General features: G+C 46.4%; 6 protein-coding genes across 6 annotated transcripts; 3 read left to right on the forward strand and 3 right to left on the reverse strand.

Moving 5' to 3' along the window:
- Nucleotides 1-9: 9 nt before the first annotated feature.
- On the forward strand, nt 10-704 carry BDV59DRAFT_198508 (YbhB/YbcL family Raf kinase inhibitor-like protein; the record flags this gene model as incomplete). Its single annotated transcript, XM_073693166.1, has 3 exons — nt 10-201; nt 264-454; nt 512-704. 3 exons carry the CDS (start codon nt 10-12, stop codon nt 702-704), a joined length of 576 nt encoding a protein of 191 aa, XP_073551836.1.
- On the reverse strand, nt 694-1,541 carry BDV59DRAFT_169748 (hydroxyisourate hydrolase). Its single transcript, XM_073688304.1, has one exon. The coding sequence runs from the start codon at nt 1,427-1,429 to the stop codon at nt 860-862; it is 570 nt and encodes a 189-aa protein (XP_073551837.1). The 5' UTR covers nt 1,430-1,541; the 3' UTR covers nt 694-859.
- A 1,433-nt stretch (nt 1,542-2,974) lies between these two features.
- BDV59DRAFT_190901 (ClpP/crotonase-like domain-containing protein) lies at nt 2,975-3,823 on the forward strand (the record flags this gene model as incomplete). Its single annotated transcript, XM_073691821.1, has 1 exon — nt 2,975-3,823. One exon carries the CDS (start codon nt 2,975-2,977, stop codon nt 3,821-3,823), a length of 849 nt encoding a protein of 282 aa, XP_073551838.1.
- A 706-nt stretch (nt 3,824-4,529) lies between these two features.
- On the reverse strand, nt 4,530-5,045 carry BDV59DRAFT_190902 (Calycin-like protein; the record flags this gene model as incomplete). Its single annotated transcript, XM_073691822.1, has 1 exon — nt 4,530-5,045. One exon carries the CDS (start codon nt 5,043-5,045, stop codon nt 4,530-4,532), a length of 516 nt encoding a protein of 171 aa, XP_073551839.1.
- A 1,359-nt stretch (nt 5,046-6,404) lies between these two features.
- BDV59DRAFT_209486 (uncharacterized protein) lies at nt 6,405-8,428 on the forward strand (the record flags this gene model as incomplete). Its single annotated transcript, XM_073695398.1, has 6 exons — nt 6,405-6,819; nt 6,890-7,187; nt 7,242-7,621; nt 7,684-8,013; nt 8,067-8,344; nt 8,381-8,428. The coding sequence occupies 6 exons, from the start codon at nt 6,405-6,407 to the stop codon at nt 8,426-8,428; spliced, it is 1,749 nt and encodes a 582-aa protein (XP_073551840.1).
- Nucleotides 8,429-10,338: 1,910 nt separating this feature from the next.
- Nucleotides 10,339-11,268, reverse strand: BDV59DRAFT_198510 (dihydrodipicolinate synthase family protein; the record flags this gene model as incomplete). The annotated part of the gene is made up of 1 exon (XM_073693167.1): nt 10,339-11,268. One exon carries the CDS (start codon nt 11,266-11,268, stop codon nt 10,339-10,341), a length of 930 nt encoding a protein of 309 aa, XP_073551841.1.
- Between the last annotated feature and the right edge of the window lie 535 nt (nt 11,269-11,803).

The following is an 11,803-nucleotide window of genomic DNA, read 5'->3' on the forward strand; positions in this document are numbered from 1 at the left end:
TTCTAGATAATGTCTCAAAATCTCGCACAATCGCTGTCCCAGTCGGGCATCCTTACGCCCGATCTGCAACCTCTTCTTTCTCCAAATTTTGTTCCCACCACAGCCTTAACAGTTCAGTTCGGAGAAAGTCCTGTGTCGTTTGGGAGCTTCTTCCGGGCCAGTGAATGCAAGGAAGCACCCACCGTTTCCTTCTCTAAGGAGGTATACCCACCGCGTAATACACCCTGTATTGCCGTTTCATCCGATCTAATATGGGCGAGTAGGCCGACGACCCTAATGCGTCAAAACGCTATACCCTCCTCCTGATTGACCCTGACGCACCGACCCCGGATGATCCCAAATTTGCATACTGGAGACATTGGGTGGTTTCGGGACTGCGGCCAGCAGAGGCTGGTGACGTCACAGATACAGCTACAGTGTTGACTGAATATCTTGGACCTGGGCCTAAGGATGAGTGAGTCCTTTTGGAATTGCATGTTGTGTATGTGTCTAACCCATCCTTTTTTACCAGGTCCAAGCCTCACCGGTACCTGTACTTGTTGTTCCGGGAACCTGAGCAGTTCACCCTTTCGAAAAATGATGTCGGAGGGGAAGAATTCACTCAGCGCCGCTCATTTAAGGCAGCTGAGTGGGTAGAGCAATACGGATTGAAGCTGGTGGCGGTCAATTGGATGCGCGGTGTGGGTGATGGCTGGAAGGAATGATCAGCCGGGCGAGATGTTTGCAGCAAGAATATATGCAGATAGGCCAAGACATATAGAATGGTTTCTCCAAACTGCCTGTCATCAGTTTGTTCTGTCAATTCATGACTACATATTTACATTTTGTCCGCAAACGCATAAAAATCCCGGGCCATCCATTACGATCCGCGATAGGTCGAGTAGTTCCAGGGTCCCAACAGCACGGGCACATGGTAATGTCTCCATCCTTCTTCGCCCTCACGGCCACGACCCTTCACGGTGAATTTCACCTCCACCTCGGGCCAGAAGCTTTCCACGCCCTGCGCCTCGTACCAGGGTCCGACCTCAAAGCGCACAGACCAGTTCGTCTTGCTGTCCGGCGTCGGAAGCGCCGAGAGGACTGCCGGAACGGTGGCCGAGTGGCCCACCAGAGGCGTCCAGTTCTTCACGCGTCCATCTGCATCGGTGGTGGCCGTGTAGGAGAGGGGGCTTTGGACGGTGTCGGGGCCGGACAGCAGGGTCAACGTCACGCGAAGGTGCGCCGCCGGAGTGCCCGAAAGAGTGTTCAGAACGTGACAGGTAATCGGGTCGCGCGACATGGTGGTAGCTGCAGTGGGGGGAATTGCGCCGGTGGTTGTAGGAGTAGAAGAAGAGGCGATGGAGTCGGAGCCTCGCAGTTGGTTGTGGTAGAGGTTAAGGCGGTCGGTGATTCTGCCCAATTGGTCACTATTCCTCGCTTCAAGGGCCATTAAGTAGAGGAAAAAGAGAAGGATAGGAGAGAGTCAGGGGAAGAAATGGAGAGAGACGAGGGATGAAAATTGGGGACCCGCCAGAGCGAGGTGCTCTGGGGCTTTTTCTATCTCCGCTTGTCATGCATCGGAGGCCACCGATGGCCGCATCGTAGGTATACTCCGGGGTTGCCGGATCGGGAAAAGCGCTGCCGGCTGGCATAAATACTTGTGAATTGATGACTGAGCACCCTCCCTAATTAATAGTTATGATCTGTTGCCAGACATCACTGGAAAGAGGGATGGACAACTGGATAAAATCGAGGCGATTTGACATTTATACTCTCCGGGCAGAGTCGTTTCTAGAAGCTGATGTGCCTCAGCGCTCTGAATGCCACTGCCATAAGCGTCAACCAATTTGATAGCTTTTCTAATTCGATGTGGATTCTACAATATGTATGCTTTTCGGTTCTTGGCCGCGACACCTGAATCCGCTCCAAATAAATGTAATAATAGACTATACACTGATATATTGCCTTTTTTAGTGTTCTACAACTACGGGTTAGAATATCCAGTCGAGGACTATGTTGATTGCCGAAATCCTCGTGTGAATCAGCGCGGCACGAAGGGAGGAAATCCACACGCATCCACTACACCATGCAAGACTTCCCAGTTCCCGCGAGTTTCTCAAGGGCCTAAACGAGGAAAAAAGTATCTACCGCAATATTGCATACCTGCACCTGCCCATTCCGTATCCTACGTGGTTGTTCTCCCGGGAAAGGATAAATGCCTTGCGCAAAAGCAAAATGAGAGAGAATGCGTCGCCCGTGATCTTCATTGTGATGGTTTAATATCTACGTAGCATTGTGCGTCATTTAGGACTAGCTAGGAAGGTGCTTATGTCGGTGATACACACCGGAGTATGCCGGGGCCAGTGTCCTATGCCCCTTACTTATGATCAGACTGTTTGTATTTACCTGGGTTAGACTCAATTCACAGACTACAGAAGCATGACGAATGGAAAGAAAGTCAGATGCACTATGATGAGCACTTGCACTTCCCCGAAGTCCCATCGTATTTTCTGCGGCCTGATCATCGGCATTGATCTCCAATACATGGCGTAGCTATCAGATATCTCTTCTGTGTCGTTCCAGTGATATATTTCCACTGCTACCTGTGCATTTATTTTATAAATATCCCACGTTGTTTTCAACCCTATGTAACCTACGGCAATTGTTACGCCGGTCTTGGAAATAGTATGGTGACCGACAACGCAGCATTTCAGTAACGTATATCATGGGGAAATTTTTGGTAGAATTACTTGCACAAGATGAAAAAGTGGAGAAGCAACTCCTTGGGGATAAAAGAGCTCCGACCTTGTACCCCTACGTGTTGTGTAACAAGAAACAACGAGTTTAATAATAATCTTTACCCTTTTGAGTGGAATACATGTAGCCCCAAACCAGGAGCATATAAGAATACTCCCCAGCACCAAAGGCAGCACAAATAGGTTTGGCAAGTACTTATGTGAATCATACCTCAAACCGCTTATACAATATTTTCATGATGTCCGATATCAAAGAGTTTCCGTTTGTTTTATCCCACTCAGTCATCTCCACACCGACTCCGAATGTCCTCCTTGTTATCTTAAATAGACCCAAGGCATTCAACTGTCTAACTAGAGATGCTCAATACGAGCTTGAGCGAGTTTTTGTGTGGTTTGATAAAGAGCCAGCTCTACGATGTGCAGTTATTACTGGCGCAGGGACCGCATTTTCCACTGGAGGTGATCTCCGAGAGTGGAATTCGTTAAACCAGAGCCAAGAGGGAACATTTGATTTGATCCCGAGAAGAGGTTTCAGTGGGTTAACGAGAAGATTCGGCAAGAAGCCTATTATTGCAGCGGTCAACGGAGCCGCACTCGGTGGAGGCTTTGAGCTTCTTTGGGGAACAGATATCATCATTTCCTCCAGACAGGCACACTTCGGATTGCCAGAGGTGAAGCGAGGGGTAGTTGCAGTAGCCGGATGTCTGCCCCGGCTCGTTAAGTCTATCGGGCGCCAAAGAGCTATGGAACTCACTTTACTTGGACGGCCCATAACAGCCGAATGTGCTCATAATTGGGGCATTGTGAACGAACTTGTCGACGATGAGTTGAATGACGGGGATATCCTTCGGCGGCCGGTCGTTCTAAAGGCGTTGCAATACGCCAAAGAAATTTCCCAGAATAGCCCCGAGAGCGTCGTTGCAAGTAGGGCAGGCGTCCTACTTGGTCTCGAAACTGGCACTGAAACTGCTTCCTGGTTGTTGAAGGACTTTTTTGATCAAGGAATTGATACGAATGAGAATCTTCACGAAGGGATTCTGGCCTTCACAGAAAAACGAATCCCTTCTTGGAAACCATCTAAATTATAGTTTATTCTGTTTAATCTATGTTGGAATCGTTCTGCATTTCTAGATGCTCAAATTTATATTGGCCCTAAGAGTCCACAGTGTAGGGGTCATGTACGTTGATAACTTTTGCACGGCCGCCACCCTAATCTGCTGAATCTTTTTATTTATTATTCGCCAATGCGCTATTCTATCCTATACTAAATTGGATTATAAAGGGCAGTATGAGAACATGGAAAGTCCATTTATGCATGTTTGCTCCTGGGGTTTCAGTAGAAACCAAATACAGAATTCAATGGGATATTGCACATTTGCTGGGCTAGTTCTTCCTCGTCTATATACCTCATGACATCAGAAAGGATCAGCGGTATTTCTTGATTTTGGATATAGAAGAGTCATCGTGCACGGAACGTAGGTTCTGCCGAAAGTATTCGCGTTCCCATGCCACTCCTTACCTGACATTGTTTAAAGCTCAAACTGAAAGTAGGGCTTCTAGTACTCGGCCTTCCGTCCAGAACGACAATGCTGCCAGTAATTTGTATAAGGGAATTACACAGTGAGGGAAACAAAGGGAGGTGAAACCCTTCTACATTTCTCCCGAGCACAACATGGCAAGCCTTAAAGGCTTACGTGTAGCGTTAGGTCGGGAATCTGAACGTGAAGCCAAATTGTATTTTCGAACAAGAAACTGAAATACAGGAACAGAACTGAATCCTTTCTCGGCGCCCTGTTAGAGTGTAAAAGTTGGCTCAATTGGCTCCAGGGATCCGCGTCCGCGAAACTCATACGAGATAATGACTTGCTGGCTTATGATCTTCCTTTCAGCCTGGTTGCCAATATTGGCAAGCCGTGCCCATCTTTCCAGGTCTTCAGGATTTTGTTTGTCCCCATGCGTAGCATCAATCCCCTCCCAATGCCCCTTAGAGAGCCCGATCATGGTAGTAATGCATTGTTGTGGAATGTCATAGATTATGGAACAGATAGTTCCCGTTTCTTCCAGCCAACTACACTGCCAAAGCTCCCCTGGACGCAGGCATTGGTATGTAGCGTAATAAAAGCTTTTCCGTGATGATATCGGGTCTCCGCAAATTGAGTAGACGATCCAGTCCTTGCTATGGAACCACAACTCATAGCATTTCTGAATAGAATTTCCCTCACAGTCTCGGTCCTCGTATTCGTATACTAGATGGCGATCTTGAATATCGACTTCGAAAGTTAAACATTGGGATAGCGGCGTTACTGGCATTGTAATGCGCTAAGGCTCAAGTGGGGTCTCGATGAGCAGGTACGTCAATTAAAAACGTGTGACCGACCGAAGACAAGCCAAATCATCTGAAGAGTGAAGCGAGATATGTTAAAACAGTGGATAGTTGTGAATATTTAAGTAGATTTCGCTGTCTTGTAGGCAATCTACTACGATCCATAATTTAGAGTGTGATCTAATTAAGTTGCAGACTCAAAGAAAATATTACGTCTGCGAGATTCCTAATGGCTGCTTGAAGAAGCTAGAGGAGGATCCGATATTATGTACCGCTTTGGGCGATAAACAGGTTAGGATGTAGGTATTGCATAATGGTGTGTGGATCGGTAGATAAATGGACGCTTGACACTTTTCAAAGGCCGTGATATGTGGGAAAGTCCATGCGTCCTACCAAAGCTGAAACCAAAGGAGGCGCAATAGAAAAGTATAGGAGCTGCCTTTCAGAGCCTCTCCCTTTTCTGGAAGGTGCTAAAGGCACCTGTGATCCTACTAAAATGGAAATAAGTTAGGGATTGCTTTGCCATGGCATAAAAAATAAAGTGCCATACCTAGTATGGAAGGTATTGCAGTTATAATTTAGAAACAAAAGGAAGAGAACAGTTTGCACACATACACCAATAGCCAAGATACCAGCGGTGAGTATTCTAAGAGCGTTCTAGAGATACGATCACCAGCGAAAGTTTGTGAATAAGCTGGTACTTGCCTTTCACGCCTTGGAATATGTCGCACAAAAGTATGCACCTTTCGCAAGCACTTATTAGGGTATTCCAACCATCGGGGCCATCAAACGCTAGAATTTCGGATGATTTGTACTAGAGAGCGGACACAATATAGCTTTAGCAATTCTACAGCTCTGGTTGCTTTAGTCCTTCATTCAATGGAAAAGTGTGCTGTATGTTAGGAACAACACAAAGAGCCAAGTTATACCAAGTCATCGGCTACCATCCTTGATGCGAGCGCAGTGCATAATCGGTAGAACTTCCTCGTATAACATATCAAAGCATAGCAGCATCACGTCGGCCTTGCTTCAGTATTCCATGACTCCTTACCGTGACCTAGCAGTACTACCCATACTGAACCTCGGAGGAATATTCCATGATGTAGAAGATAATATCTTGGCACAACGCTTTTGGGCATGCTTATAGTGTATTGTTGATCCCAATGAAAATGTGTGGCGGCTCCACCACTTCCCCTTTCAACTCGATGCATGATATCCTACGATTGAACAGACTGTCGACTGATCAGTTAAACCCACACAAGCCTAGAGCTGGAACTATTAATACATCACCCAATCCATCATATATTATTCTACAGCAAGAATACTATTACAACCTACATGCTACCATGGCTGAAAAACGCGGTTTACAGAGACTAGGACAGGTAGTTTATCACGTCCGGGATAACGATGCAGCCTTAAAGCCTTCTATCGTGCAAGGCCCAACAGCTCCAGGTTTACTTCACATGACATTGGGGCAATTACTGGCTGCCCAGTGCTTGTCATACAAGGACTCCGAATGTGTGGTTGTTCCCTGGACATCTACCAGGTGGACGTATAATGAACTGAAGTTGGAAGCTGATCAGTTAGCCCATGGTCTTTTAGTCAAAGGGGTCCAGAAAGACGATCGCATTGGGATCATAGCAGGCAATTGTGAACAGTATATCTCTGTCTTATTTGCCGCTGCACAGACCGGTGCACTCCTTGTGCTCCTAAATAATCAATATAGCCGGTCAGAGGTACTGAACGCTGTCAATCACACTGGTAAGTCTGTCAGAACTAGCCACACATTAAATATTGTAACTTACGTATCTTTTCCAACCCCTTTTGCTAGAATGCCGGTTTCTATTTGCGACCCCGTACATTGGCAATCGATCCATGGAAAATATCATAGGGAGCTTAGGAGCCCAACCCAAGCGCAATGGGGCGTCAGAATACTTGGAAGAAATTATTATCCTTCGAGGGGAGTATAAAGGATATAGCACATACGACAATGTCAAAGAGTGCGGATTGACACTTCCACGCCATATTGCGCAGGCCAGGGAGGCTGCGCTGTCTTCTGAGGGAGTCTGTAATTTACAATTTACAAGTGGCTCCACTGGAGACCCAAAAGCAGCCATGCTGACCCATCAGTACGTGTAACTGCTGAGAAACTGTTCCCCGCCAATATTGCTAATGAATTATAGAGGGATGATCAACAACGCCCGATTCGTTGGGGACCGAATGAAGCTCACTTCGGTCGATAGCCTCTGCTGCCCACCTCCCCTCTTCCATTGTTTTGGGCTGGTCTTGGGTACACTAGCAGTCATAACACACGGATCTAAGATTGTCTTCCCAAGTGAAACTTTCAACCCAGATGCAGTCCTCCAAGCAATCTCTGACGAAAAATGTACCGCCCTTCATGGAGTACCTACTATGTTTGAATCAATTCTTGATCGGCCAAGACCAAAGAACTTCGACGCGACCTGTCTGAGGACAGGTATTATCGCTGGAGCTCCTGTTTCGAAGCAGTTGATGTGTCGTTTGTTTAATGAACTAAACATGACAGAGTATACAAGCAGCTATGGTATGTCTACTTGTCTATTTACTTCGCGAAAGGAGTACATATGTTGAAATGTTGACTTATAGGGTTGACGGAGACTTCACCGACCTGCTTTAACGCATTTACAAGCGACCCCATTGAGAAGCGTCTCACAACCGCAGGTAGAATCATGCCTCATGCAAAAGCCAAGGTTGTGAATAGAGATGGGTCTATTGCTGTCATCAAGCAGCGCGGCGAACTCTACATTTCAGGTTACCTAGTCACCAAAGGGTACTGGAAAAATCCCGAGAAAACATCCGAAGCGCTCGTCACAGATATTGACGGCATTACTTGGTTAAAAACAGGAGACGAAGCTTATTTGGACGCAGAAGGATACTGTACCATCACGGGTCGATTTAAAGATATAATTATCAGAGGTCAGCATTTTGGCATCATTCCTTGTTATACACTGACAGACTTTGTATGTTAGGTGGAGAAAATATATACCCTCTCGAAATTGAAGAACGTTTAGTGATGCACCCAGCTATTGAGACTGCTTTTGTTATTGGTATCCCAGATCAGCAGTATGGTGAGGTGGTAGGGGCATTCATTGGCCTTGCGCCCATGTATAAGAAGCCCAGGCCATCGAATGAAGATCTTCGACGTTGGACTCTGGAAACGCTTGGACGACATAAAACACCACGTCATTTTTTTGTTTTTGGAGAGGAAGGAATTGGACACAGAACTCCAGTCACAGGAAGTGGTAAGGTGAAGAAAGCGGTGCTTCGTGACTTGTCGATGAAGATTCTAAAAGAACGAAGGGAAGGGACTTCATTTAAGTCATTATATTAGGCTGCTAAGATAGGATAATTGTCTATTCGTTGCAGACAGAGGGATAAGCCGGATAGCCCAACCGTGAACACTGGATACTATGACACTTGTTCTTGTCTCAGATTATAATAGATTGTCAAAATTGAGGACTTCGGCATCATTGACAACGCTAAGCCAGTAAGCTCGATTCAGGAGATTTTATAATACTATCTTTCGAGGCAATCATACCAATTTACTATTTGGCATATGGGCATCGATCATTGTCCAGAATGGAAATGGTCAACAAGGAAAAACAAAAAAAAAAAAAGAAAAGAAAAGAAAAGAAAAGAAAAAAGGAAGAAGAAGAAAAAGAGAAAAGAGGAATTTATCACCGTCTTATGACATATGACTTTCAGGCCTTGGGATTCAATGGATTCTCAGTCTGCTGGCATGCGACTTAGACGTCAAGCAATTTCCGACAACAGCATTATGAGCGAAACTGTGAGTGGAAGTAATCTTCCATACGTAGGCATGACCTCCCAATACCCGTAGAGTAGCGTGGTGTGTAGGCGGTCAGAAGCATGTCAAGATATTGTCCACTAACCTTTTGACTATTTCTCTTTGAAAGGATGCTTTGACGGATCCATGGATGCAACAACTGCCTCTTACTGCGCTAAAGCCGTATTTTGTCGATTGATATTGGGTGCGACCGCTACCCCAAGGTGGAGTATCGAGTAAGATATACTTATCCAGCAAAGATGGTTTCCCAACGCATGCTCTAATACCATGGGGAACGCCCCACTTCTTCCTGTGGGCTACCCCGCCCTGTGGGAGACAATGGGTTCTGACGCATGGCCTAATACCGCATGGAATCATCCACCCTGTGGAGTCCGACGCCTTGTGGGAAGCCATGGGTGTGCGGCGCTAGCCGCTCAGGATGTAGCCGCTAGGCCTCTTCACATCACTGGTATGATTGACCTTGCCTGAGCGGGTATAAAGAGGTTGAAAGAGAACTTTCCCTGGGAATCGCGCACTCCCTCTCCCCGACTTAAGAGTACGCATATATTTGAGGAAATATCCATATTAGTCTGTCAAGCACCTCTAGAAGATGAGGGAAAGACTTGAAATGAAATGCTTCATCAGACATATTAGATCAGTTGGCCACTTCGAGCTCCCCATTTCATATAACCCAAAACCGATATGTCGTCCCTATATTCATGGCACCTCCTAATCCTCCGGTAGAGATAGCATAATAGGAGTAAATAATATCACAAAAAATATAGCAGGAATATAGAAGGATTGAAAAAGTATTAATAGCTGCGAAGCATTCCTAGAACTGGATCCACAGAAGTATGATCGGCAAACACAAATAGAATGTCAACCGGAAAGACCAGTAATTACTGCCAAGGCTCAACTAGCCATACAAAATCGCGGTGTGATCCAGCCTCCGCACCTCACAGATAGTCACACCGCCAGCCCAGGAATCAGGTCGGAATAGAGGTTGGAATCCAGGGTATAAAAGATGGCCATTTTAGTAGTAGATGTAAAGGGGACAAGTCCCTGCTACAGTCCAGAATATAGTGGAAATTACATAATATTACCGACAGCCGCATTTCCCACATAGAACTTGACAAGGCATAAATACTTACCTGTTATATGTTGTCAATGTTTTTGTTTAACACAGGTATCTGTATCTCCCAGACAATATTATAGCATCGTCCTGTCCTACGAGATTTGGAACCCGAGGTATCTACGGCAATGCCGAAAGGTAGGGAAACTCTCTTACTAGTATTGCGCCAAGTATTCGTGTATAAGACGAACAATATTAGATTGATTTACAATAGGAGAAGCTAGCTTGGTGAGCACTATGAATGCTTATTTCTCTATATTAAGGATTTTTCACCTTTTCCCTTATATCATTGTATTATTGTATACACCATCCACGTTTCCATCTAGGCGACTTTGGAGAGTGCAGCCGCTCCAATGGCAGCGCGAATCTCTTCCTCTGCCACCTTCTCCAGCGGTCTCAACGGAGACCGGACGGTGGCGTGAGTCAAGATCCCCCGAGCAACAAGTGCATGCTTCAGTGCAACAGTACCCTCCATATGCGATCCACGGTGATAGACAGACTTAGTGACCGGAAGAAGTCTGTCATGTATTTCCCTCGCCTTTCTATAGTCCTTGGCTTTTCCAGCTTCAATCAACTCAATCAACGGTTCGGGAGCAATATTACCATATCCTACCAAAAATCCATCCACATCAAATGCCGTGTGGAGGAGATACTCGTCGTGGCAGGTCAAAACCTGGAGCTCAGGGCGTTCCCGGCGAATGACGGGGATCTCGGTGTCCCAGCGGCGCATGTTGCGAACACCGTTCTTCATCGCAAATACGCCCGGCTGCGCTGCGATATCAAGCATTGTCTGCAAGCTATATGTCGCTTTGGTGTTGTCGGGATACTGAAACAGAATGAGCGGGAGGCCGCTGACTTCATATACGCGTCGATAACGATCCTGCGGAGCACCGTTCTGGTATCCGAAACGCAGCCAGCCGTGAGATGGATAAAGGAGGCCTGCGCTGGCACCGGCTTCCTTGGCCCGTTTAGCCTCCAAAGCCGCCACCTCGGTGCCCTCTCCCGTGATCCCAGCAATAATCGGCACCTTGTTATCCACCGACTTAACAAATGCTTTGATCACTGACACTTGCTCCTCCTGAGTGAGGAATGTACCCTCGCCAGCATGACCGAGAACAACCAGGCCTTTCACCCCGTCAACCCCTCCGAGCCAGCTTCCTAGGCGCTGAATGGCGTCGTAGTCGACCTCACCCGTAAGTGTGAAAGGTGTGACCGGCGCTGGGGTCAAGCCGCGCATATCAAAGCCGACCATTTTGTATGGAGATATGGAGCTCAACGGGTCGAAGGATAAGATATAATAGGAATTAAGTGAATGGAAAGTTTGTTATGAGATACAGGTGAGTGTTATAGTACGTTCTTCCCAGAAGTTGGGCGCTTTATAAATTGCAAGATATTTTTCGGTGATTGGTAAGGCCGGTAGCCTATACTGGGACGTCTCTAGCATAGCGCCGTACAGTCGGATAGGATTCCCAAATGTGCTCGGGTTATGAAAATAGTTTACCGTCCACCAGAACATATCCACCAAGTCCGAAAAATCCGTGATATCCGGTTCTGTGGGGAAGTGCAAATTGCCGCGGATTTTGTCAACTTTCAGTTACGTCTAACTCGTACTTTGATCAGACGCGCCAACGAGAGCCGAGGCAATTTTAGTGCCCTACTAGTTAATTTGATATGTGCTCTTAATGTATCAGACAACTTGCCGTGAGGAGTGAAAGACTACTATTTCAAGTTATGCCGTCGTTCCTACTAGATACGGAATGCTAAGTAGTCTGGGTTGTGAAGCCGAT

Source organism: Aspergillus ambiguus (assembly GCF_047715705.1).
Source record: "Aspergillus ambiguus strain CBS 117.58 unplaced genomic scaffold BDV59scaffold_3, whole genome shotgun sequence".
In the NCBI taxonomy this organism is placed as follows: domain Eukaryota; kingdom Fungi; phylum Ascomycota; class Eurotiomycetes; order Eurotiales; family Aspergillaceae; genus Aspergillus; species Aspergillus ambiguus.